Source organism: Melospiza georgiana, chromosome 6, assembly GCF_028018845.1.
Source record: "Melospiza georgiana isolate bMelGeo1 chromosome 6, bMelGeo1.pri, whole genome shotgun sequence".
Lineage (NCBI taxonomy): Eukaryota > Metazoa > Chordata > Aves > Passeriformes > Passerellidae > Melospiza > Melospiza georgiana.
In genome coordinates this window covers 7,581,367-7,608,140 of record NC_080435.1, presented here as the reverse complement: position 1 = coordinate 7,608,140, position 26,774 = coordinate 7,581,367, and the positions used below count along the sequence as shown (strand labels likewise).

The 26,774-nt window shown below is 37.6% G+C and overlaps 1 protein-coding gene across 2 annotated transcripts in view; it reads left to right on the top strand.

The window, feature by feature from the left end:
- MYBPC3 (myosin binding protein C3) overlaps positions 1-26,774 on the top strand; it is a 60,853-nt gene that overhangs the window by 12,948 nt on the left and 21,131 nt on the right. The window contains exons 7-24 of one of the 2 annotated variants that reach the window (XM_058025800.1): positions 1,226-1,274; positions 2,477-2,521; positions 4,798-4,854; positions 5,517-5,519; positions 9,588-9,611; positions 10,357-10,523; positions 11,280-11,412; positions 11,645-11,647; positions 12,049-12,173; positions 12,757-12,862; positions 16,805-16,971; positions 17,333-17,498; positions 18,407-18,513; positions 18,834-18,863; positions 19,033-19,169; positions 20,675-20,752; positions 21,817-21,976; positions 23,979-24,083. In XM_058025800.1, coding sequence (XP_057881783.1) covers positions 1,226-1,274; positions 2,477-2,521; positions 4,798-4,854; positions 5,517-5,519; positions 9,588-9,611; positions 10,357-10,523; positions 11,280-11,412; positions 11,645-11,647; positions 12,049-12,173; positions 12,757-12,862; positions 16,805-16,971; positions 17,333-17,498; positions 18,407-18,513; positions 18,834-18,863; positions 19,033-19,169; positions 20,675-20,752; positions 21,817-21,976; positions 23,979-24,083 — 1,662 coding nt within the window. The remainder of the gene's footprint in view (positions 1-1,225; positions 1,275-2,476; positions 2,522-4,797; positions 4,855-5,516; positions 5,520-9,587; positions 9,612-10,356; positions 10,524-11,279; positions 11,413-11,644; positions 11,648-12,048; positions 12,174-12,756; positions 12,863-16,804; positions 16,972-17,332; positions 17,499-18,406; positions 18,514-18,833; positions 18,864-19,032; positions 19,170-20,674; positions 20,753-21,816; positions 21,977-23,978; positions 24,084-26,774) is intronic. The other variant, XM_058025801.1, reaches the window with a different exon arrangement.

Sequence of the window (26,774 nt, the reverse complement as noted above, 5' to 3'; positions counted from 1 at the left end):
ACAAGCACAAATCTGAAGTATAGACCTGAAGATCTAGAGAGGAGAATGGGATTGAGATTATTAGAAATACCACTTGGTTGTCACTCTGGTCAGAGAACTGCGATGCTCTTAAAGAAAGCACACGCAAAGATGCAAAACTTCCCACATTTTCTCTGGCTTTATTCTGATTTCAGATTCATTCTTTCATTAAGTTCAATTCCACTAGAATAGAAGTTCATTCTTATTTTGGCAAAAGTTAAGTACTAAAAATGGATATTTGAAAAAGATAGATTTAGATATGTGACACTATTGTCAATTCCTTTTTCCTTCCTATATAAATAAATTCAACTCGCACAGAAGCACCTTGTGAGATAAAATTGCTTTAAGAGCAGATGACTCATTTTACTTAATGCATGGTGCCACCCTCACAAGTGCTATGCTGAAAAGTTTATAAAACTTAAAAAGGAAGTACATTTCAACATCAATTTGGCCTTGACTGGAAAAGTTTAAGTGAGAGTATAAGCACGGACTGACTGAAAGAACTGAGTGTTTGGACCATTTCTGGTTTCAGCAATTCTGTTGAAGGGGCTGCAACATTAACTTCTGTCCAGCTACCACTGAACCTAACAACAAAGGTTTATTAAGTTATTTGATCAGCAGTGTTAAATTTAATAGTTTCACTAGATAGGACTCATAAGACTTAGGAGCAGCAACTGAGAACAGTTTTTCTCCCAGCAGTAGCAGCACACCAATTTATACCAATAATGTAATAGAATTCTCTCTATACAACAACCTCAATTAGGTTTCTGTACCTCTCTGCATAGTTCCAGAAATTATCTCTGCTGTCAGAAGATAGATTATAATTTATTATTAATAATAGTATTCAGTTGATGTCCAGTCATATTCTCATTAGGGTTTAAATACTCTGTGAAGACACTATTGAAATTAAAATTTTGCAACAGGAGAACTGACAAGCAAGAGATAAGATAGTCCATCAGGCTCCAGGTTATTATGAAACATGAGACAGAAATAAGTTAAAACCACTGGATGTTGAAAGCTAAAATTAGTGAAGGTTACGTGCTTAAAGATGATGTGTTAATCTTTCAATATGCAATTAATCACAATTTACAATATAAGAATTTCTTTCTAAAAATGCCAGCAAGGGAAAACTTTAAAAATAGCAGCGTATTTTTACATTTTGTTGACTTGCTTTCCCATTTTTCCTCATTACTTTTTGTCACATCAGAAGCACCTGTAAGCGGAGACTTGGACATCCGAGCTGCCTTCCGCCGCACGTGAGTACGCACAGCAGAAACCTGTCTAGGTCAGGCTACACATCCTTGTGCAATTCATCACTTTCCCAGAAAAAACTAGCTAAAAGCAAAGCTGTTGGACAAACAAACACAAAGATAGAGATGTCTACTAAGAAAATTAAAATACTATACAACTCCTGGAAATCACCTAAGAGAGTTTTGACTTTGTACTACTGTAATAATCATGCTTCCCTTCAATTAGGCAATCCATAATGTGTATAATTGTAATAAGAACTTCAGCACCTTTTTTTCCAGGCCTGTAAAGAGCATTCCAGATACAGACCAATAGAGACAGAAAAGATACTGTGTGATGTTGGTCTTGATTTTGTCTGGCTTACACGTATCTTAGTACAAACATTTGCATTTGCCAAACAAGGAGAGTGGAGTTTGGTGTGAGCTCTGTAAGCAGCATATGACTGATAACATTCCTGCAAGTATTTTGATTGTATCTGTTTTCATGTTCTATACCTATATTAGCTGAATGAAGAAAATCACATTGTGAGTGGTGAAAACTCAGGTATATGTAGTCTTAGATATTAAAGACTGGTGTTGAAAAGGCCAATCTCCCCCCATCTTTAATACTTCCTGATGTCTCTCTTAATGGAATAATGTTCCCTTCTATTAGTAAGATTCACAAAATTGGTTGGATTTTTTCTAGTGTTAGACATTAATAAGTGCTCTCTTTTTCCTTCATGCAATAATAAATAAGTTTCTATTTTAGTTTTTATATGTATTTCTGAAAAGTTACTAGACCAATAATATTTTGACATCTATTTCTCTATAGGACACAAATCATCTGTGGCAACTCTTTGAGTATTTCTCTATAAGTCCTATTTTTATATGAGAATTTTTCTAAGATTTAGAAAATCTTAGAAAATCTTTCACAAAGAATTAAACAAGACTAGCAGAATTTGTCTGCAGTTAAGTGCATCTATAGGTAGCTCACCAGCCTCAGCGTAAAATGGTGGCCACTCAGTACTAAGTGCATTGTGTTATTTCACTGCAGTGAAAGGAGAGTTTCTCTTCTTGTTAGCACAATTAAAAGAATTCCAAATCAGTTTGAAGGGAGTGCAGTGTGAGCAGCTTCAGGCAGTTCAGATTGTCAGTTTCTCCTGTAAGAATGAAGCCAGATTTTGAGCTGAACTGTTTAAATCTGAAGCTTTGTCTTTGATACCCTTGCTCAGGAGCCTAGCAGGAGGGGGGAGACGGATGACTTCAGCCTTTCTCAGGTAGTCACTGACTGTGTCAGCAGACAAAGTTAAGTCTTGCAATGAACTGTCTCTCTCTGCTTAGGAAGAAAAAAAAAAAAAAACAAGCCCAAAGAATTAAGATGCAGCTTAAATTTCAAATAAATCACTGTTTATAATATGTAGTATTTATATGAGATTAATACATATAAATATGAAATAATGTAAGACAAAAAAAGAAAAATTAAAAAGATAAAACATGAGAACATAAAAGGATAGATAAAAACAGATAAATAAAGAAAAGAGTAGCTTGGTAGTTCAGTGAGAGGCAGATTCATCTAGAGAAAACATGCATGTGTTTGGCCAGTGACATCTTCTCACCCTTGTCAGAAGAAAAAAAGTAACTTTAAATTATATGCATGTCTGCCCTCTCTGTTTTACATGTTTTCCTCTCTACTGAGCACATTTTGACTAAAATTGCTGTTGCTCACAGAAATGTATCAACACAACTGAAAATCTCTTGTTTCCTGGCACACTCCTTATCATATCATCATTAAAATTTTCACTCCATGCCTTTTGCTCCTAATGTTTTCTACTATAGCAAGAACTGGAGTTCTGAGATTAGATTTAACTATATGCATGTTAAAGCAATTATTAGGGTCTTTACTTCAAAAAAGCTAAACCTTGATTGCTGGTCTTTCCTGAAACTTTAACTACCATTTGTGAAACAATAAGGTGAATAGTTATTCTGATAGCTGTAGACCTGTTTTACTGAATATTTGATCACAGGAAATCCTTTCCAAATTTGGGATTACCATAGTTATTTTTATGTACATTTTATGCCTGCAAACACATAAATTCTTGTGAAAGTAGGGCCAAAACCACACTTCTCTGTTTGAGACTTATACCCAGGAAATTATAATTTCCAGTACTGTATTATTCTGAAAGTAACCCAAGATGTAAAGCCAGTATTTTCTTAAAGAAAAGATCTCTTCTCACAGCATATTTCAAATTACACTGACTCTCAATTGTTCTTTAACCTTATATTGTCCAGCAGCACAAGAACTTTGTACTTGTATCTGTTTCATTTTTTTAATAGTGCTGTTAAAATGCCCATAATTTTTCTGCTGAGGCTGTTTTCTTATTTTTAAAACTTCTTGTTCATGCAATGCTGAGTTTTCCCAACACTTCGATTTACATTCTATAGATGGACTGTTTTTTTCTGAAGCAACTAGGACTGTGTGTGGACAGTGGCAGCATTATGGCCAACACCTACCACCAGTACAACTGGAAAGAAAATATTCTTCTTATGAAACAATAATTAAATGCAAGGTGTTGCTTCTGGAAGAATATTAATGCTGTGAGGTGGAGTCACCAGATTCTTTCACTCAAGATAACAGAGATGCTAAAGAGCAGCTGGTCATTGATGATAGTAGACTGGCTGAGATGAAGAAAATACATTTGGGCTTTCTAAATCCTGTCTGAATGCAAAGAAGACCTTTTATAGGAATTAAATCTAAAGAAGTTATTGTAGTGACTTTATGCTGTTTCCAGAGTAGGTCAGTATTACAAATGTTCAGAAGCACAGCTAAAACCCACTGGATTCAGAACACCAAAAATAACATTGTGCATTCCATCTGAGTTCACTGTGTGCAATGGGCAGAGTGACACATCAAAAAGCTCCTGCCTGGTGCTCCTTGTTTTCACAGACCAACTCCCCACAACATTGCTTGTCATGATACTTGTTGAGCAAAGTAACATATTGAACTGAAAGGCAGAGCACAGAATTCCTCCTTCAACTCTCCCAGGCACCAATGATGTGACACTTTTTTCAGTGTAATGAATTCTGGTAATACAAACAGCCTCAAGAAAAAATTACAGCTGGGATAATGCTAAGGATAAAACCAATGATTTTAGGTTGTGAGGCATTCCACACAAAGCTTGATTAAATACTGCCCCAACTGTAAACAACATCCACACTCCTGAAAGACAGAGGAAAGAGGGAAACTTCTGCAACACCTCTGTGATAATGAATACATTCCAAATCAATATGATGACCAAATTAATACGCTGTACAACTTCATGCACAATCGGCGTAGAAAAAATACAATTTTATTACATTTATTTTTAAACCTAAATGCAAATTAATATGAACACAGAGCCTACTTAAGTCACTTTCCATGTCAATGCACATTCTAATTAATTATAAACCCATCTACTACTCCTCTACAAAAATATGCCATCTACATTATGTTATAGTCTCACAAGCTATTCTCATTTCCTTCTGAAACTAATTATGGCTTTCTATTACTGTACAGTACTGAAGGACATGATGATGGGGCAGAGTTTAATTTCAGCTCCCTACTGAAAAAAAGGTGAGTAAAAAAATCCATGGCCTTAGAGAAATAAGGCTTCTGTAGAACAACTCTGAAACACCAGAACTGGAATAAGTGAAAGTTTCACAAACTCAGAATCCTTGTCATTTTCCTAAAGCAGCTCTAAATGGAAAAAGCATGACAGGTAATTATGGCTACTTCCTGAAATACACAGTATTTGCTGCATTTCTGCTAGGTTTATACAGGAGAGAAAAAAAAAAAAAAAACGAAAAAAAAAAAGAGGAAAAAAAATCTTTCCCAAGATAGAAAAGGCCTGGGCTCAGGTAATTACAGGTTTCCAGCAGCTCTTTTCATGGGGGAATGGGGGGATTAAAAATACCAATTTATAATGCTGCCTTATTAAGAACCAAGATTTTTTATTAGATAGCTAAATGTAACTATTACACTGTTCAACTATTATTATCTATTATATAGATATTCTTTGTTGCATAAATATGACAAATATGTTTTACTCTTCCAGTTGTAATTTGTATTTCTTTCTGTTAGTTTTACTTTCACGTTTTTGGTTTTTTTTTGCTGTAATTTCTTCTCTAATTCCCATCTTTCCTTGATGTCTCTGTTTTCATTACCTGTTTACTTATGCTCTTCTCTTTTTACCAAACTCTTAATCTGAATGTTTTGGATTCCACTGTTGCCAACAGAGAGTAAGATTTCTATTTAATTGTATTCTAAATGCATGGGTCAGACTGAATATAAGAACCATTTGGTTTGAAATAATGCATGCATCTTTGTCTTCTTTATGTGTAGAACTTGACAAAAATTGTATAGCATGAAAGAAAATTATTGACTGCTAATTTCTGAGACAGAAATTATTTTAAACAGTTTTAAGGTTAAAATTAAGACAATTTCATACAATCAACGTATTTCTCTGAATGTCATTTGGCTTTTACCATCATTTTCTTTCATGCAACCGGTTCTAAAATTTCCTTGAATTTCCAAATTTTCTCAATAACCTGCTGCTTTGTATTCCTGTTTTCACAGTATTTAGAATCAGAAAAATCATTCACATAATATTGTTGCCTATCAAATAGGTGATGAAGTTTTGCTTGCCTCTTTCTGTTCACTGACCACTCACTCTGTCTTTCCAGCACCTGAAACTACTATAAAAACTGTCACTTAGATTCATGTTTTGTAAGTCTAAACTTTCTTACTCTTAAGTTTTCACAATCAGCTCCTTGGATGAGTGTTGTTGTGAACCTGTGTTCAGTCTCTGCTCAGGCAGTGGTTTCACTATTTATAAAAAGTGTTTTATCCTCACAAAGGGTACAGGATTGTGCTGACACACGAAGTAACTTCCAACAGAAGTTGGAAAAGCAGAACACTTCAGGGGGACAGACAGATCAGACAGAAAAGACGCCTATCAAACTTTCTATAGCTGACATTGATAACTAAGTTTCTTGTTCCGGCATGAACACACATTGCTGTAAACACACTCTGGTTTCCATAGAAGATGTAAGGCATAAAGCAATCGCTTATCTTCTTTATAAAATTTTAAATAAATGAAAACCAGCATGAAAATATTTGCATAATTTCACACAGGATCTCCAGCTGGAATGAGGTGCTGGGTAGTAAAAGCCCCTCTCCTCATGCCTTTCCCTTTTGCTCTCATAATTAGTTTTGAGCAATAGTCAAACTCAAAACAGCAGTAACAATTCTCAGTATTTACAGAAATGTTAAATTTATTGATTTAACTATTCATTATTTATAAGGCTAGAAATGTAATTTATTAAAAGAAGCTTATAAATTTCTCTGCATTTTAGCAGTGTTTCTGCCATTTCTTGACTTAAAAAATCTCTGCCTAGTGAATTTAAGAACATCAATTCACTGCTCCTAGTTGTTTTTCACAGCCACTTCAGAAGTAATTTGTGGACTCTTCAGTCTTTGCACACCTCAGGCTGAAGACCATTTATATTAATGAGAACAGATAGGCATAAAATCTCATAATGGAATGAAATAATTCCTCATTGAAATAGAACAGGTAAAGGGATCTCATGCTAGGGAACTCTCAGGAGCTTTGCAGATTCAAACAGAATCGAGAATTATTCTTTTACCATTTCTGCTTTCTTACTCCATTTTACCAGTGTCCCTCAATCCACAGGTAATGATCATTCTATAATAAATAGCTTCACTATAATGAAGAGCTTCATTTAACACTGTATCTCCTATCACTGTAATTTAATTAACTGGTGTTGACATACAGATGTCATGGGCCAAGGAGAGGTCATTGGGAAGAGGAAGGGAACAGCTGTCACAGGACTATTAAATGGGATAGTGAGCAGAGACCTTGAAGGAGGTGACAGCTGACAGGGTCCAATCAGTTGACAGTAACTGGATAGGAAGGAACCATTTCTGGGATGTACAAAACTATTTTTAACCCCTCCACATATGTTTAAAACATATCAGCTGCATATTCCATTTACAGCAGGTTCACTGAGCTGCATCTTGATGCCCCCAAGTGCATAGCTAACCTATGAGGTGATCCCTGTGAATAAGGATCCCCAGCACCAGGGAGGAGAGCAGAGGAGGGGGAGAAACCTCATGAGTCCAAGTGCTCTCTTACTTTTCATACACTGCTCAGTTCCTGATGGTAGTGGAGGAGTACAGCTTCTCTGGGCAAACTCGGTGTCTTTCTGGGATCAAAGAGAATATTTTAACAAATGCAAAATAGGGAAAAGGAGTGCTGCAATGGGGAAAACTTTGCTCAAAGGCAAACATTTTTTTCTTTTCATTTTCAGAACTCATTTAAACAGGAATTACACACTCTAGCTTTTAGTCCCATTTTGCATGAAACACAAAAGCCTTTTCTTTTAATCAAAAAAAAAAAAAAAGTATTTGCTAGGGAGAGACTATATTATTTCTTATGTTCAACTTCTTATATTGCATACACCAGAACCGTATTGCAAGATAAAACAATGGGATAACACTCAGTAATGGAAAAGCTAAAGCAAAAACTAGGGAACTCTTCTCAATAGTGAGATATTAGACTCCTTTGGAACTCCTTTGAAATTGGAAGATTTTTCTCATTATGTACTTAAAAATAACTCTCAGAAAGCATTTTTGAAATCTCCATGAATAGTCCTACCTGCAAATTTTCAGATATAGAGTGTGTATATACAGACAAGCCTAAAAGTAGGGAGATAAAGAAACTACCAATGTTTATATAATATCTTTAGGAAGATTAAAATATTTGATCTCTTAAGTCTTTCTTATTTCCTATGATTTTATATTTTTTAAGATACAATTTCTCCACAGAACTTTAACTGTATTGGTACAAAAATGAAATACATATTAGAAATATTATATGCCCTTAGTTTTATATAGTACTCAGTATTCAGTACATATATTATATATATATATATATACATATATATATATATACATATATATATATATATATATATATATATATATATATATATTTACATGTATTTACACATACTTGAAAACCACTCCTTGACATGATCAGGGCAACAAGACCAAGAACTGCCGATGGAAAAAAATCTTGATCTACGTGGCAAATCAGTTCAGTTTTCCTGTCTCCTGCTAAGCAAAACTAAAAACTATTTGTAGCAACTTCAAACTAGATGCTAGGTATATAGAAGAGTAAAATCTGGTAAAATTTATTGGTGACCTCACTGCAGTGTTATAGCAAAGCAAATATCCAGTGTGCTGCTCTTATCACAGGCACTCCAAACTTCAGCTCCTCCTATCAGCTCAGTGAGTGCTGGTGAGGGCTTCGGGCTTAGCAAGTGCTAAACCACTTTGAAGATATGAGATACTGCCTGCCATATTTCAGCTCAGTCTCACTGAGCTGAAATCCCCTTCTCTTGCTGAGTTTCTGTTCAAGAGCTACAAGGTGTTGGAAATTCCACGGTTGGACTGCAGCACTTTAATAAACACAGTGTTCCTATTGCAAGCAGGCATTTTTTTGGCAATAAAAGCAGTACCAGAAATGTTTGGTTATATCTGCTGTCTGAACTGACTACAGCAATATTTGTTAAGTAGCAACATTTCTCACAGACTAACTGGACTGCTATTTTCCTGCAAAAAATAGAAATACACCCAACAACATTCCACTTTTCTCTCTTATGCATCATCTGTTGCCTTACTTGTCTTCTTGATGGTGTTTACCTCTGAACATGACTTTATTATAAGGATGTGTTCTGCTGCACCAGAATCTGCTTGGTGCAGGTGATAGTTAGAAACAAGTTACAGGAAATTCTTTCTTCTAAGAATTTTTTAATTTTAACGTGTTTTTTTTAAATGTTACTTCTTCTATAATTTCTCTATTTACCAAAATGCAAACTATGACAGGCAAAAATGCCATGATGGTCAGAGAAACTCATCAAATCATTGCAATGGAAAACTGATGGCAGGGCGAAGCAGAGTTATTTGTTTCCCTGGAAGGTGATCAGCCACAAGTAGGAATAAACAGAAGTGCTTGCACTTCACAGATAAATCCCACAGTGGACCTGTACGTACAAACGGTGGGAGCAAGTTTGATTTCAGTATGGATCAACATTTTCCTCAAGCCCATTTCAGAGCATTTGCATGAATTCCTCCATCTCCCTGCTACTGAAGCACAGGCATGCTCTGCTAAGGGTGAGGATGAGGTTCATGGCTCTTTTGTACTAACACATGATGCCCTTTTCTTGCCCACTGGGATGCTGCGTGTTTTCCCACCTGGTTCTCGGCGTCCTTCTGGAGCACAGCAGCTTCCTGCGCCCTTCCAACCGGTAAGGTCATGCCAACCTCTTTTTCTATTTATGATCTTCAAACAAAGATATGATGGTAGATAAAAACAACAACACCTCTCCCAAAGCCAGACAGCCAAATTTTCCCCTAGTTTTACTAAACCAAGCATTCATTCTTTCATAATCACTAGTTCTTTGGCTAAAATATAAAATAAGCAGTTCACTGTAAAGCAGTTCACTTGTTTGCCACTATTCACCAGCCTCTTTATGTTTTATACATTACTACAGACAACAATTTTCTTCACAACAGATGATAATCATCTTAATAACCTGTGATTCTTTTTAGTGAAGATAAAAATTGTCCGGAGTAGAAAAGGATATGCCTCTTATAAACATAAACCAAGTGCCTTTTTACTAAGATGTTACCAGCATATCATTCAATTCCTTGCTTTGCCACATTCCATGTTTTGTCCATTGACCATGACAAGAAAATAAGTTTCCTTATGTTTCCATTACCAATCATTAAAGGAAGTTAAAATGTATTAATTTTAGTTGTTAGAAATAAACCCTTCAGGATAGAATTCAATTTTAATCACTATATATAAAAAAATTAAAATGAGGCACCAGTTTTATTTCATTATTTTACATAATAATATAGTGAAGAGTTAGACTGTTAATTATTTTTTTAAGAAATGGCTTCATCAAGACAATATGTAGCTGCCAACCCTACAGCTTTCTTTAAATACTCTTAATAGTAGCACTCAGAAACTCTAATCCCTTTCTGCAGAGGTGAAGGAAAATCTGAATCACAATCTGATGTTGATGTCTGGGATATCCTGAGGAAAGCTCCTCCTACGGAATATGAGAAAATTGCTTTCCAGTATGGTATCACAGATTTGCGTGGGATGCTGAAACGCCTCAAACGCATAAAGAAGGAAGAGAAAAAAAGCACAGGTTGGTGAGATGCTATTCTTGCAAATATAGTGTTCATATCTTCTTTACAGCAGCGAGATACAAGACCATGAGAAACAGTAATTTCCTGTCCCAGTTATTACCCAGTGTTTACATATGAAATACTGATTACCAAAGATTGCAGCTATGTCCAACACCCTGAGGTGTTGCTCTGAAACTCTGGACATACTAAACACCCTCACTTCACCACTTCCACAAGATTGGCCCCTAATATGTCCCTGAACATAAAACAACATCCCCTACTTGCTCTCCACCCCAGTATGTCAGGCAACAATGATATATTTGAACAATTTCATTTTCATAGGTATGATACCTTTGAAATTCTTGCGCCTTTCCTAGTCCTGTCAAGTATTAATTGCCTAATTGTAACTGACTTCTTAAAAAGTCTGAAACTGAGAAGGCAAACAGCCTTCATTCATCAGTACTGAGAAGACCAAGTATAATTTCCCCATATGAACAGATGTAAATCTAGGATATGTTGAAGTACATATTCACATCTTATTTAGAATATTCTACTTTGCTTATTTTGGTTTATAACACATGCCTGTCATCCTACATTAAGGAAAAACAGTACAGGATGAAGAACAGACAGAAAGGGTAAAAATTCAAACAGGGATGCAGAAACTGGGGACACAACATGAAAGGGAATAAAGATTTGTTTCATGACCCAAAATAAAAAAAAAAAGCACAAACACAAAAATGATAAGGTTTTTTTTTTTTAATCATTCTTTATCATAGCATTCCTCAAGAAACTGGATCCAGCTTACCAAGTAGACAAGGGGCAAAAGATTAAATTAATGGTTGAAGTTGCCAATCCAGATGCTGATGTGAAATGGCTGAAGAATGGACAGGAGATCCAAGTGAGTGGCAGGTAAATTAGAAATATGAGAAATCCAAAATGGAATGAGCTACAGCTTGGACAAAGTGAAAATCTAGCTTTTCTTAGAAGGAAAGGAATAAACAGGGAGAAATAGGGGCTGAGAAAGAATCTATGTAGTGCTATGGCTCCGGCGCAGTGTGCTGTTGTCATAACTTTTTCTTTTTTCTTCCCTCTGCTCTATATATCTACATGTGGGACTGGATGCCCTCATCTACCAACTTAGCAAGTAAGTCCTGAGATTATATTCTGCTCTTGTTGGGTACAAATGCACTTTCTCCTGATCTGGGATATACCTCAGTGTAATTTGTATGTAAAACAAATTTCCAGTGATTTTGTGCTGAAGCCATTTTTAATGGTAGTCATGCTAGATCTTAAGACAGCATCCAACACCATTCATAGGATCACATCTCACACTTGAAGGAAGATTCCCCACAATTTCCTATGCTAGTTTTTCAAACACTGCTGCTGTTCACTGCACCAGGACAGGCCTGTTGGGCTTGAGTCCTTACAAATCTTGCCACTGATATCAGAAAAAGAGGAGGAATCCTTTTCTTCCAGGCAGGAGAAAACAGTGTCTGGGTCTAGAAGGGCTTTTCTCTGATAATTACATTTAGATTCTCTTTTCAGATATATTTTTGAGGCTGTTGGGAATAAGAGAATACTGACCATAAACCACTGCTCCCTGGCTGACGATGCAGCATATGAATGTGTGGTAGGGGATGAGAAGAGCTTCACAGAATTATTTGTAAAAGGTGAGCAATGGTAGCAAAAGGAAAGAGATCTCCTCATACATTTAGCATTGAATTACTGTCATCTTCTCTACTCACTAATTTATCTTACAGGAAAGGAAATTCTCAAACATATTAACAAATTCCAAGATCTATTGAAGTAGGTATTTTTCTTACAGTTAAATTGAGGAAAATTTTGCCTAAGAGCAACCAGGAAAGCAGAACAGTGATAGTTATCATTAATTCTCATTTACCTCTCAACAATGGGGCTAGAAACTTACTTTAAAAATTTGATTCTGCTGAAAACAAACATCTGCCCCAAGCTCTACAAGTGGACCAAATAGTACAGAAAAGTAATGCCTCCTGTTTAGAAATTTACAATATAGATGAAAACTGTTTAATTCTATATTTTTATTCCAATTCAAGAAAAATGTCATTTGGAAAGTCAGATAAAGTGATCTGGCATAGTAAATGTTAAGTTCTAAGACAGAGATCATCACCATTTATTTGTCCACGGATTCTTCCTGTGGAGTAGAGAATGGTGAAATCTACCTCTGGTCTCCACTGTTTCAGAATACTGTTTTAATAAAATTCTCTTTATTTTCAGAACCTCCAATCCTGATCACTCACCCACTGGAGGACCAGATGGTGATGGTTGGAGAGAGAGTGGAATTCGAGTGTGAAGTGTCTGAGGAAGGAGCTACTGTGAAATGGTAAGGGAAAAGAAGAAAAAAACAAAGCAAAGCAAAGCAAACCAACATGAAACACCTTCCTCCATGGAACACACCAGGAGGTGTGGAATAAGAAGGGAGAACACATCCTACATAATTGTTTTCATCAAAAGATTGTCCATCCTCCTATATGTCAAATATGGAGGAGGAACTGAGAAGCAAAAATAGGACACAAAACCCCAGATTAAGTATACATATTTTATAGTGTCTCTAGAATTTCTTGCTCAGTGTTTACACTTCAGTAATGCCCAAGTATTGCCCAGACTAATCAGATCCATACTGTGGTGACTTTGAGGTCCTTTTTGAAACCTTCTCAACTGCAGTGAGGCTTTTGGGTTTCTAAAGTATTTTTTCTTAGGTAAAAAAGAAGTGTCTCTTGAGACACAGAGGGAACACATCTGCTGTGGTGATCCTGCAAAGCTGGTTGTTATGCTTCTGCAGCGAGACAGATTAAGATGACAAACACTTAGACCATGGATCCTGTTTTCTTGGACACTCCAGCTGAGCAGAATCTGGAAGGCGCATGCTGCTTGGGCAGGCATGACAAGCAGGGCTCATATTCTCACTTCATTTCTCTACCAGCTGAAATTCCCTTGTGCTTGTTAACAGCTTCAGACACATGGTTATCAAGCATTCCCACAATGCCCATTGCATTCCTGGAAAGTGCCAACTAATGATCTGCTGTCCCAAAGGAAGGAACTGAGAATTTAAATGGAGTCCAAGAGCTAGCACAGGGTGTGCATTACGCTATTAAAGACACAAGCACAGGGACACAGATTCTATTATTCAGGAACTGACTGCAGATGCCTGGTCACAAGAGATGGGGACAACCAGATCTGTCCCTCCCAGAACACAGTGCAGCTGCCACACTTTGATCCTGTGCCTTTGAACAACTCCCATGCATCTCACAGAGCCGATATCTGTGGGATGGGCATTTGATGTGACAAGGGCAAACCAGCAGCTGTCTCAGTCTGAAATGCAGCAAGTGGTCAGAGAAACTCATCAAATCATTGCAATGGAAAACTGAGCAGTTAAACATTCACACTGTATCTTACTGGTTTTGTTATGTGAGACTCTACCAACAAAAAACTCTTTGGCAACAAAAGGGAACATTTTGGACCACAGAGAGAAATGTCCAGGGAAAACCTGGTGTGGAGAAAGAAAAGACAGTGTGGAGAAAGAGTTCCAGTTTTATGGCTCATTAGGGAAATGATGAACAGTTTAAGCCAAGTAACAGGCACTAACTCAGAGCACCTGTTATAGTTCTTAAATCTTCAAATCCAGGATATAAAACCACAAGCACATGAACAAAGGCAATTATGTGACTTGCACAAGACAGAAATAAGGCTGAGGCACAGCCATCAGACTAGGGCTTGGAGAATTAATCATGTAGGTGTCTTCAGAGCAATCAGAAAAGAATGTTCTCTTGATCACCAAGGAAGCTTTCACATTATTACATCTCATGCATTACCATGGAACAGGTTTTTTCTAAACTTCAGATGTCTTGGAAATAAGATAATACTTGAAGAAAAAAATATAATAAAATACATAGTTTTGATCTAATTTTTCCATCTCTGAATGCTGGATGTACCATCTTATCAGCTCCAAATCAAAAGAAACCATGGTAATATATATTTATAGCAATCAATCTGTGTGTCCCAATTATCACCTACATCAGTGATATCTCAGAAGACATTAAGCAATTAATCCTCAGAATGTAAACAGGAAATAGGAATGCATTTCCAGACAAAGAGGAATTGAGCGGTGAAGTTGAGAACAGATATTTGATCTTGCAGATGTTCTGGACTTGGAAAGACAAAACCACAGCTGACCTACCTATTACTGCACTAGTTCTGCTTCAAATGTGAGGCTGGGCCACTGACCTGTGGTGTTCTGTAAACCAGCATTTCTATGACTCTATATAATGCTTCACTTACACTTTAATATCAGCAGATTCTTCTATTTTATAGTTCCAATTGCCAAAGGAAGGCCTGTAATATTATCTTAAAGAGGTTTTCTGCTTTTCACAGCAGCAGAGTATTATTTTAAGCTAAATGCTCTCTGGAGTTCTGTTTCAAGGTTTACAGTCTCTATTTGTCACTATACCCCTCTGCAAACTCTCTACTCATCCACAGGATCAGCAATGTGCCAGTCAGTAAAACAAACACAAGTTAAAGACAGTATTCTCCTCCTAGGGATTTAAGACACTAATCATTACAAAAAGACTATTTTCATTATTTAGTCAAGATTTCAAGAGAACTTTTTTTTACCAATGGGGTGAATAGAACATTCAGATATTTTTCATGAGTGCTGTATCAAAATAGACCATGGAAAAATAAAATTAAAAGTTCAGCTCCAAAAGTCTAGGCACAGTGTGTGTACTTGGCTTTGCATTTAGTGACAGCAGCATGCTCAGCTTTGGGATTAAAGTCCATTCTCAGCAATTCAGCAAAGGTTTCTGTAAAGCATTGTAGCACTTGTTCCAGAACTAATTTGCATGAATCACAACAGCCCTAAGAGATCATCTTACACGCTGTCTCAGACTCTTGTCTGAAGAGTAATGAAGAGGAAAGAAAAAGAAACATTATCCTGACAATAATACCAAGTGCTGTGTTTCAAGTAGCTGTTAAAGGCATCCTCTGCTTCCTCCCTTACTAGCCCCGCTGGAAGGGAGGCCAGTCCTTCTCTGAACCAGCTCTGAGCTCCAGGGAGCTCTGCTCCAGCAGTCATGTACAGAGTACCTGTAGGGATTCTGAAATGCAGTTGCATCAGGAACATCCAAGTCATAAGTTGTAGGATCTTTATTTCTGTTTAAAGTTTTGATCATGTGATTTACATTAGCAGACTCTGATAGAGGTAAAAGGTTTTCTTGCATATATCTACTTAGAAATTAGAGCTATAGTATTTTAATGAGTCCCAAGTAGCATTTCAATTTGCTGTTCTGTAAGCTGAATAGTCACTGAGTCACTGGTCACAAATAGGTCACAAATAAGGGAAATAACAAAAAAGTAGAAAGAATATTTTTACTCTATTAAAATCACACATATTTTCTATTTGTTTTTCCATGTGACTAGCTATCAAAGAGAAAGCCTTTTTCATTTACAAACTGGAGCAGTACTCAAGTAACAAAATAGAAATATATTCAAGTAATAACAAAAAATGTAATGCTGCAAAATTAGTAAATTTAACAAATTACAAGTATTTGCTGTTTATGTTATTTAGGATTAGGAACAGGAAACCCTTGAAACACCTTATGTATTTCGGTATGACCTTGATTAAACAGCGTGAGTCCTCCCTGTGCATTTCCCTTCATGATGACTGGAAATTGCAATAATTAAATTTCCTCCTGGGCTAGATGGTGAAGCTTAATTTAGTAAAGTCTTAAGTATACTGTGGCATCCTTGAATGGAAAGAGCTACAAAATCCAAAATACACATTCATTTGAATCCATCCTAAAATTTTCTCCTTTTGCTGATGCCCACAAATCATGGATTTATAACAATTATATTTCACATCAGGAAAGATAAGACTTTTAAGTAATATCCCATCAAGCCCCATTTAATTTATGGCCATTTTAAAGACAGTAAATTTCCTTCTGGTGAAGTGTGTTTTCAACCTTTTATCTCCTACAGCATTTAACATTTTTTCATATTTATCTATAGCATATAAATAGAAAAAATCAAGTAATTACTTGTGGTGAATTCTCTTGAACCAAAAGTCATATACCTATGGGAAAATTAATGGTCAAGATAGAGGCATTCTGGTTGCACTGACATTTGTGCAACAATCCTCTTTTTTGCCAGCTTGTAATGCTACAAAGATTGGATTCACCTTGTGTCTTCCAATCCCTAGTAACGTCAAGCTGCTCCTTACTCTCCTCTTTCAACCATAGCAAAAATGACTCAGCACTATTTGGTATTTCAGGGAAAAGGATGGAATTGAACTGACACGAGAAGAAACATTTAAATACCGATTCAAGAAAGATGGAAAAAAGCAGTATCTCATTATTAATGAGTCAACCAAGGAGGACAGTGGACACTACACTGTGAAGACCAATGGTGGGGTATCAGTCGCTGAACTGATTGTGCAAGGTAGGCACAGGGAATGTCCCAGAACCAGAGAAGTTGAAAAATGAGAATAGGCTGAAGGTAACCTTCTCCAGATAGTGCACAGTGGTAGCATAATCCCCCTGACAGGGAAAAAGGAGATGCAATAAGGGGCATAGGGTTTGATAATAAAGGCTTTGAGGAGAACTCAGACCTGTGTGCCGGATATAGCAGATACTCTGATAGCAACAGGTGCTTAGCTATCAGTCCTGTTAAAGCCCTGCAGGCTATTTCCCTTCATATTGCTTGCTCAGCCCTTGCCTTTTCTACTCAGTAAATCCACATCATCTACTTACAGAGCTATTCTGATTTTTGATGTGTGTATCGATTATTCTCACGATATCAGAGAAAAAGCTGGAAGTTTATCAGAGCATTGCAGACCTGACAGTGAAGGCACGTGACCAGGCAGTCTTCAAGTGTGAAGTTTCAGATGAAAATGTGAAAGGGATCTGGCTGAAAAACGGAAAGGAGGTGATCCCAGATGAAAGGATAAAGATCTCCCATATTGGCAGGTCAGTCTTGTTCCAGAAAGCAGGTACAGGCTTGGGATTTGCAGTGCCATCCATAAGAATTGTTATCTCATGGGTTAAGAATATAAAGAGAGATTTTGTCCTGGCTCCAGCTAACAGGTAAAAAGTTTAGAAGCTTTTCATATGCAACCAACACTTAGTGACAGACTTGTTTTGGCATGTCTGCAGTCTTTCTGAGTTGGTGCATTTTCTATATATGACTTCAGCAGTGCATCAGCAAAAGTAAATCTTAGTTTTCATTAGGATTACATGGTGTTTTGGTATGCAAAACACATTGTTGAGAACTTTAAAACTAACAGTAGTGTTAAGATAGTACATGTGAGTAAAACCTACAGAAAAATTAGCATTTATATAAACATATACAGTTTGTAATTCTGCACTCAAGTTTCCTAGCAGTCTAGCTACTAATGGAAATGGAGACCAAGAAGATTCAGCATTGAATATCAGGTGAAGTCTTTCCTGGTACTCTTTTCTGTATTCTGTTTTGAACTTAAAATAATACAGGGATGGAGAATCACTTTTCAGTTTGTTCAGTCAGAGTTACTGTTTCACAATTGGATCAAATGAAACCAGTCAGCAGCGTTACAACTGCCCTTGTAATGGCAAAGGACTGGACTAGAGCAAGGTAAATGCTACCTCTCTTCAAACAATCTACCTTGAGAAAAAAAAATCCATTCATAGACAATGTACTGGCTTTAATAGGATTGGATTTAATACTGAAAGCAGAGCAGACTACAGCCCTGGTGGTTGTTGCCTTGTGTCATGGCATGGGAAGAAGAAATAATAATTTCTGTTAGTATCCTATGGCCTGCACCTTGTCTCTCGAGATAGCCCTGTTTCTCCTGGGGAGGCAAGGGAAGGGAGTGCAATGTATTTGTTCATGCTTCCAGAATCCATAAGCTAACTATTGAGGATGTAACACCAGAGGACGAGGCTGATTATTCCTTCATTCCTCAAGGATTTGCTTATAACCTTTCTGCCAAGCTTCAGTTTTTGGGTAAGTTATTTTAGAACATGTAATGGGAATTCCACAGGGATAAAATGGTGACATTAATCATGGTTATACCAGGCAAGAGAATGCCAATCTCCTTTCTGATACCTCAACGTAGACACATTGCTTTTCCCTATTATTTTGCATTACCATTATCACATGGGTTTACAGAACCTGTTTTTTAATTTATTGTATAAATCTGCTGATTAATATGCATTATGAAGTTTCAATCAGTTTTTAAATTACTTTGTTTGTGCAAATGCTATGTAAATTATGTTTTCTGATCTATTTCTTCTTCCCTGTCTCCTCCTTTCTTTCCCCCTCAGAGGTCAAGATAGATTTTGTACCAAGAGAAGGTAAGAACAGCAGTCATTATTTATATGCAAGAAAGAATGTTTTCAATAGCAAAGTAAGCAGAATTTTTTTTTAATTTAATGCATGAATATTCTTTTTTTTTTTTTTTTTTCATTTTCCATTCAGATTACTCAAACTGTATTTAAAACTTATCTTTTCTATCTTCACTAGAACCCCCTAAAATCCACCTTGACTGTCTGGGCCAATCCCCTGACACTATTGTCGTGGTGGCTGGGAACAAACTGAGGTTGGACGTTCCTGTATCAGGAGATCCAACACCCACTGTCATCTGGCAGAAAGTGAACAAGGTAATGTGCAACCTGACACAGCGTCCGAGGCAAGTCACAGCTACAAATTTATTTTTCCTTCTCAAATATTACTTTGGTTTATGATTACTTACAAGTATTTCCATATTCCTTTCAATTTTATGTTTGTAAACCTCAAGGAAAAAAACCTAAATACCTGAACTGCAGCTGCTTGGGACACAGCTGGCTTTGTGATTCGTCCTGAACCGTTCCTTTTTATGAACTGTTCCCTGTTTTTTTAGTCCAAAAGAAGAGGCTGACTATATATGAGGAGACATATGTAGATGCAGATAGAAGGATACCAGACATATTTATTCTCTTCCTACCTCAGAGAAAAATAAATTAATTATGAGTCATCCCCATCACCTTCACCTGATAGAACGAACATTTTCTGGAGGTGGCAGCTTCTTTTTTTAGTCTTTATCAAGGATTCTACCATTTGTGAAGTAAATGTCATCTTAGTAGACTACTGGCAAAAAACTGAATTTCATATAATAAAAATAGAGGAACTTTGCTATTTATCTTATCAAAGTGATTACAAAACATCAGAGAAAGAATTTAGAAGCTAGACTTAAAATGTTAAGTGAGCTTCCTTTCTGGGTATCTCAAAATATCCCCACCCCTCACCATCTGTGGGCTCTTGAGCTATAACTAGCACAAAACAGAAACATTTTGCATAACATTCTACAGCATCATTACGCATCCATATGTGTAGATACAGAAAAAACAATATTGCCAATTATGTTAATTCCCCTAATCTCCTATTTCTTCATTATTATGCTGCATTCTTGCTCAGGTTAGCAGACCTAATAGCACTCAGAACTTTTTCCTTCAGTGCAGAATAAGTATGGAAAAAATTTTTTAAAAAGCCAAGAAATTGACTCTTCTATACAGGAGTTTCTGTGATAAAATGATGACTGGGTATCAGACAATCTTTGTACAGCATTACTTATGAGGTGGCAGGTCTCAATATATGAGGAAAAGCAGCCAGTCCTGATTGAAGGTTGTGTAAAATATATTTACTAATGAAATTCCAAACAAAGAGTAGCACAGCCTCAAAAGATGTTGTTCAATGAGTGTTACAGACCTGATTATTTCTGAGTGTTAAAATATTTACATCAATCTACTATCCCACTGTTACAGAAAGAAGTAATCCTTATTTTTGTACTTACACATATAGAGTAACTAGTACAAGAGGACACAGCCAGGTTCACAACCAGTTACAATAATACTGCAGGAATGTCATTCTTCTTCCTTTGCTAAGCAGCAAATCTGAGTTAGGTGACTTATCCTTCCCTTAATTCACTGCATCCTGACACCTTTTTTCCCATTTCTGCTTTTTACTTTGGTTTTGGAAGATTTCCTCCCCAGGTCTGCTTGCTGCCTAACTTTGCTTTTCTCCCACCTCCATATTCACCCCCCCAACAGATTCTTCTCTGTGTTGCAGAAACAGCTTTACTGCTCTGCTCAGCCTGAGCTGACTTTCTGTGGTTTCTTTGCTTATCTAGAGAAACGACCTGCTTCGAAACAGTGATGATTCCATGACTCCCTCAGAAAATAGCTGTGATTTAAATACCGATAATAAGGTAAGTTCCTTATTATTTATGCAACCACACAAATGTTCTTAGTTTTCCAGGTAAAAGGTCACACTCAAAAGGAAATAACATTTAAATCAGGAGATATTAAAAGTGAAACAGTACATGGGGCCCACTATCCCGCCTCACAGTGGTAATTAATTACCAGACCCCTGCTGGGCACAAGAGATCTGGTGAATAATTTAAGAGTAAGAAGCTGATTGAGAAAGTCTTTCTAATCACCATCACATGGAGACTGGGTTACAGGGAATCAAAGCAGTTATTTGAAAACTCGTTTAGATTTATTTGTGGTGATTCTTTCCCCTCTGTAACCTGTAAGCTCCAATAGAACAAAATCTTACAGGACACATGGGAAGATGACAATGGGTCAAGAGAGTGGATGGACTGTAAAGAAGTGAAACTGGACTCACTTTGCAGCAACTTTCATTTTTCACATAAATTATTTCTCTCTTGATAGAGTAAAAAATATTTTACATTTATTATACAGCAATAAACCATTCTGAGGGTTAGGATCCTGCTGCACTAATCAGTATTTGGACATGGATTCTTTCTAGTGGTTCCTGCTCTAAATCTAAAGATACATAGGCACATAAGGAAAAAAAGGAGAGCATTACACATGTACAACTCAATTGTGGCCATTGAGTGGCAGAAATCACACTGATGCCATTAACAGTTACAAGAACCTTGGTTTAATTTATACAGTAACCAACTGTTATCCATGAAACTCTTCACAGTGATGTTAGCAGCTGTCCCAAGTAGGAATTTTTGGAAGTACTCAGTAACTTCTTTGAAACATAACTGGGTTTTGTGTTACTAATGGTGAATCCCAACAACCTGCACACTTCCAGAACCAATTTTCCCAAATGATGTTTATGTGAGCCAACCAGTCTATATTTTCTCTCTTCCACATACAAAAAGAACTTGAAACATTTTACAGCTTTTCAATAATTATTGTAATATTGAATGATTTCTAGTTTTTCACCACTTTACAGACTCATCAGGCTGTCCCTGGCACAACTTGCAATGATTTTATCTGTCCCTTTCACTGCCCACAGCTCCTGTTTGAATCTGAAGGCAGAGTCCGTGTGGAAATGCATGAAGACCATTGTGTCTTCATCATTGAAGGGGCAGAAAAAGAGGATGAGGGAGTTTACAGAGTTATACTTAAGAATCCAGTTGGAGAAGATAAGGCTGATATCACAGTCAAAGTTATTGGTAAGTGAAGGAAAGAAAGAGCCAGAACATGAAAGAATCTTGAGTCTGCTAAAGCTCACCCTTCTCAAAAAGTCTAAAATCTCTCTGATACAAGTTCTGACTTTAGCTTTAACAAAATGGGAAAAGATCATAAAGAGAGGAACATTATCAACCATAAATGCAGCAGAAGTGTTTTTTCAGAGGTGAAAAGAGAAGAACTCTCAGTAGTAATCCATGTATTCCCTGTTCCAGGTGATTCTATCATTTTATGGATGACATTCCATTCAGAAGTACATGCTTCATGCTTGTCAGAAATAAGAAAACTTTTAGTCATTTTGTCGTGGGTTGTTTTTAAGCAGAGATTACTTCATTCCATAAGCAGTAAATGGTTAATGGAATAAAGAAACATAATGTATCTGATTGAAGCTGAACAGATTGACAGACTCTTCAATGAGTCACAAAAGACCTGGGAGGGATATGATTTTGAGTCAGTAAGTTTTGTAAATTTTTCATAATATTTAATTTGCTGATACCCTGGCACACACAACAAAAGAACTAGTTATAAGCAAATCAGAAATGATAAAAGAAAATTACTTTCACCCACAGTATTAAAATTTGGAATTGCTTGATAAATACTAACTATTCTTCCATCTTTTATAAATATTAAATCAGGATATTTACTATTAATATCTCCAAAGTGACACAATATGTGAGACATGCAGTTGTATTTTATAAAATTTATTCTAGAGAAAATAGGAAACCCTGGAGCAAGTCTCATCTTAAAGAACAGAATTACCTTACATTTTTGCAAAAATTTTATTATGTCTGGGATGAAAAAGGGAGCTGAATAATCAATGCTATTTAAAGGAAATCAACCTAACAAAGCATCAAAAAGCAGGATTCCCTTTAGACTAAGTTAACACATTGTGGTTGTACCTACTGTTGCTATCTGACAAAGCTGTATCACAGAATCAGATAATAAATTTGGATGAGAAAAAGATTTCTGATCTCATCAAGTCCAACCCCACCATGTCAACTAGATCAGGCACTGACTACCACATCTAGTCCTTACATAAACACCTCCAGGAGTGGTTACTCCCTGGGTGGCCCATTCCAACATCTAACCACTCTTTCTGCGAAGAATTTCTCCCTATTGTCTAACCTAAACCTGCCCTGGTGCCGCTTAAGGCCATGTCCTCTCATCCTGTCTCTGGCTGCCTGGGAGAAGAGGCCAAAACCCACCTGGCTACACCTTCCTTTCAGGGAGGTGTAGAGAGTAATAAGGTCTCTCTGAGCCTCTTTTTCTCTAGGCTAAACACCCCCCGCTCCCTCAGCTGCTCCTCATAGGATTGTGCTCCAGACCCTTCTCCAGCTCCACTGTCCTTCTCTGGATGTGCTCCAGCCCCTCCGTGTCCTTCCTGCAGTGAGGGGCCTAAAACTGGGCACAGCACTTCAGGTGTGGCCTCACCAGGGCTGAGTACAGAGGGACAATCACTGTCCTGGTCCTGCTGGCCACACTGTTGCTGATCCAGGCCAGGATGCCATTGGCCTTCTTGGCCACCTGGGCACTGCTGGCTCATGTTCAGCCACTGTTCACCGGCACCCCCAGGTCCTTTTCCACTGGACCACTTTCCAGCCACTCTTCCTGCAGCCCATAGTGCTGGAGGAGGTTATTGTGGCCAAAGTGCAGCACCCAGCACTTGATGCTGTTGAACCTTACGCCATTGGCCTTGGCCCATGATCCAGCCTGTCCTGGACCCTCTGCAGAGCCCTCCTGCCCTCCCGCAAATCAACACTCGGACCCAACTTGGTGTCATCCATGAATTTGCTAATGATAGATTCAATACCCTCATCCAGATCATCACTGAAGATATTGAACAAGGATTGTGCCCAACACTGATTCCTGGGAGACACCATTACATCAATATCACACAGGAAAAAAAAAATTGGTAAAAATATTTAATTTACTTGCATAAAGGAATTGAAACAATAAAACTCTTGTTCATTCTCACCCTTTCTTCAGATGTTCCTGACCCTCCAGAAGCTCCCACAATCAGCAACATTGGAGAAGATTACTGCACTGTGCAGTGGCAACCCCCTAAATACGATGGTGGGCAACCAGTACTCGGTAAGAGTGCAAACACATGAAGTCCCCTGCAGCTTGGCACTTATTTTTTGCTGCTCCTTTGAAATGGCCCAGAGGGATTCTCTGTTTAGAGATAAGGAAGGCTGACACTCAGGCAGGAGCTGCTCTGAGGCACTGAACCTTGAAACCGGCCCAGGGCCTGGCCTGCAATTTTGAGCAGAGAGTGCCCCCTGCCTGTGCGATTTGAGGCAGAGAAGTATTTCAGCAAACAAGTTACCAAAGCACAAAAAGGTGAGATGAAAAATAGCTAAAGCTAACAATCCGCATTCAAGACTGAAATTTTAAGTCAGTGTACAGGCCTTTGTGCTTACCTAGGAATATCCAAACAGATCTGTGGCCGCCTCAGTCATCAACTCCAGGCATCTGCAATCCCAGGCACTTATGTAATACCTGTTTTATAGTGGAAAACTGCTTCATAAATCTACTTCATATAAAACAATGGGTCATAAAACAGTTTCAATCATTTTAGTGACCTTAAAACCTGCACTAAAAACTGGAATGCAAAGTTATCGTGTGATGCAGGAAATCAGCAGGCACAATCAAGATTATCACTGACGCCATTTTGAGTTTTGCACCGAGCATGCCAAGTTTTAGACAGAAATCTCTGTGATCTTCAGAAGAAAAAGAAAATAATGCAGGGTCTTGACCAATTTTAGAGGGGAGAACTCCTCTGGAGTCCCTATCTAGCAATTTGTTTAATAAAGATCTCTGGAGCTTGAGTTTCTTTGAAAAAAATATACATTGAAAGTTATATGGACTCCCATGGGGATGGCAGAGCTAGAAATGTCTAAAATTCTTTTAATCCCCTGAATAGTATCTGGAATAGGGGAGTTTGTATTTGCATTTGGATGTCTGGACTTCATTCATTTCCACAAGGTCTGTCTCATTTAAATCAAATAATTTACCTGTGCAGGAATAAACAAGGAACTGCTGGGCCAGTGCTTTCTGGTTTCATCTATTCTGACAGGAAGCAAGCAAGAAGTCAAAATATTACATGCAAAGACATTTAGCAGTAGTTGTGTCATTACCACAGGCAACCCCCACCTCACTGACTAAACAAAGGCTATGATTTTGTTTTGTAAGGTTTCCAGGGCACATATTTTGAAAAGTTCTTTGCTTTGTTTTCACTGTCAAAGGGAGGATTTTGTTGATGTTCCAGTAACAGCCCTTCACACTACCTGAGGAGGTTCCTTCAGGTAGCACAGAGCTGCACTACTGCTAGAGCTCCAAAAAAACACTGGCAGCAGGGGGAGAGGAAAACTGAGATGCAGCACTAACCTTTCACACAGAGCTTTAAACAAGTTAGGAAGGCAGGGGAGAAAGGCATATTCATTCTCATCTGTCTTCATATTGTTACAGATGGCTTTGTAGGCAGTCAGATGCAGTCTTTATTAGCTATATCCAACAGATACAAAATAGAAATTCACACCCCATCTTCACCTTTCCTGGGATTTTGTGTGCTTTTTATATTACTAAAACAGTATCTTTAACTCTCACGCATTTGGGAAAATAATCTGTTTTACCAAATGTCACCAATACAACCAGTATTATCATTTTACCTCCTCTCTGCCTGTTTTTTCCCTTAAGTGCAAACCTCTTCATTTTGACACTTATGTGCTTAAGACTGGTTATCTATAAAAGTAAAAAAAACACCAGAAACTGAGTTAATGAAACTTCTCTCAGTCTCATAGACCCTGCTGAAGAGAGAAAAAAACAGGAATGTACCAAAGGAACCATAGGTTCATTGCTTACAGCATTTAACTCTGAAAGCTACCGAAAACAAGTATGCCAGGAGTACATCTTCATGCATTTAAAGTGATGATACAACCTGTCAGCTTAAAGATACTTCCACTGTTCTTTTCCCAGAACATTCTGTAGACTCCCATGCTCTTCTTGCATTTCAGCATTGACAGGAAAGGCTGCTGGGGTATCTGTGCCTACAGCATGCCAGCAAATCAAATGTGCCTGTCATTCTCCTTATCCCTGGAGACACCTGAAGTGTGAATCATAGTTCCCAGGTACACCAAAGGAACCTCTCCAAGTTTGACCTTGGTGAGCTGCAGGGACAGAATCACTCTCCTGCATGGCTCAATTATAAGTCCTTGCTGTGGAGTCACACTATTTTAGCTGCCCCCTGTTATAGACATCTGTACAGACCTCTGCAGTCCATGGGTAGGAGCACATCCACAAAATACACTGAGATACATGGCATGTGTACATCACTATTCTCTGATATTCATTCTGTCGTTAAAAGATTCCACAGCAAAGTTTGTTTGAAAGAAGCTTATGTGGATCCCATCCAGTCACTCTTATCTGCAACACAGAGAAGCAGCAGAAATTAATATAGCTAAATGGAAAGAAAAAGTTCAGTAGTCCTTGTAGCAGGTCAACTGGAAAATATCTGACATCTATGTTTCCAATGTGATGTACAACCATCCTCCATATTAAGCATCAGGAATCACAGATTCCATTCCCAGTTTGGGGAAATGAGAAGTTTATCTTTTATACTGATAATCCAGCCTCACTTAGTCATTATGGAAAACAGCATGGTAGTGTTGGAAAGGCTATGGATGTTCTGGAGAAGTGCTAAGACATGGATTCCAGGCATAGAGAGGACACCTTAAGCTGTACTGCAGATTTGGTCTGCAGTGCACCCGGCTCTCTTTGTTCTCC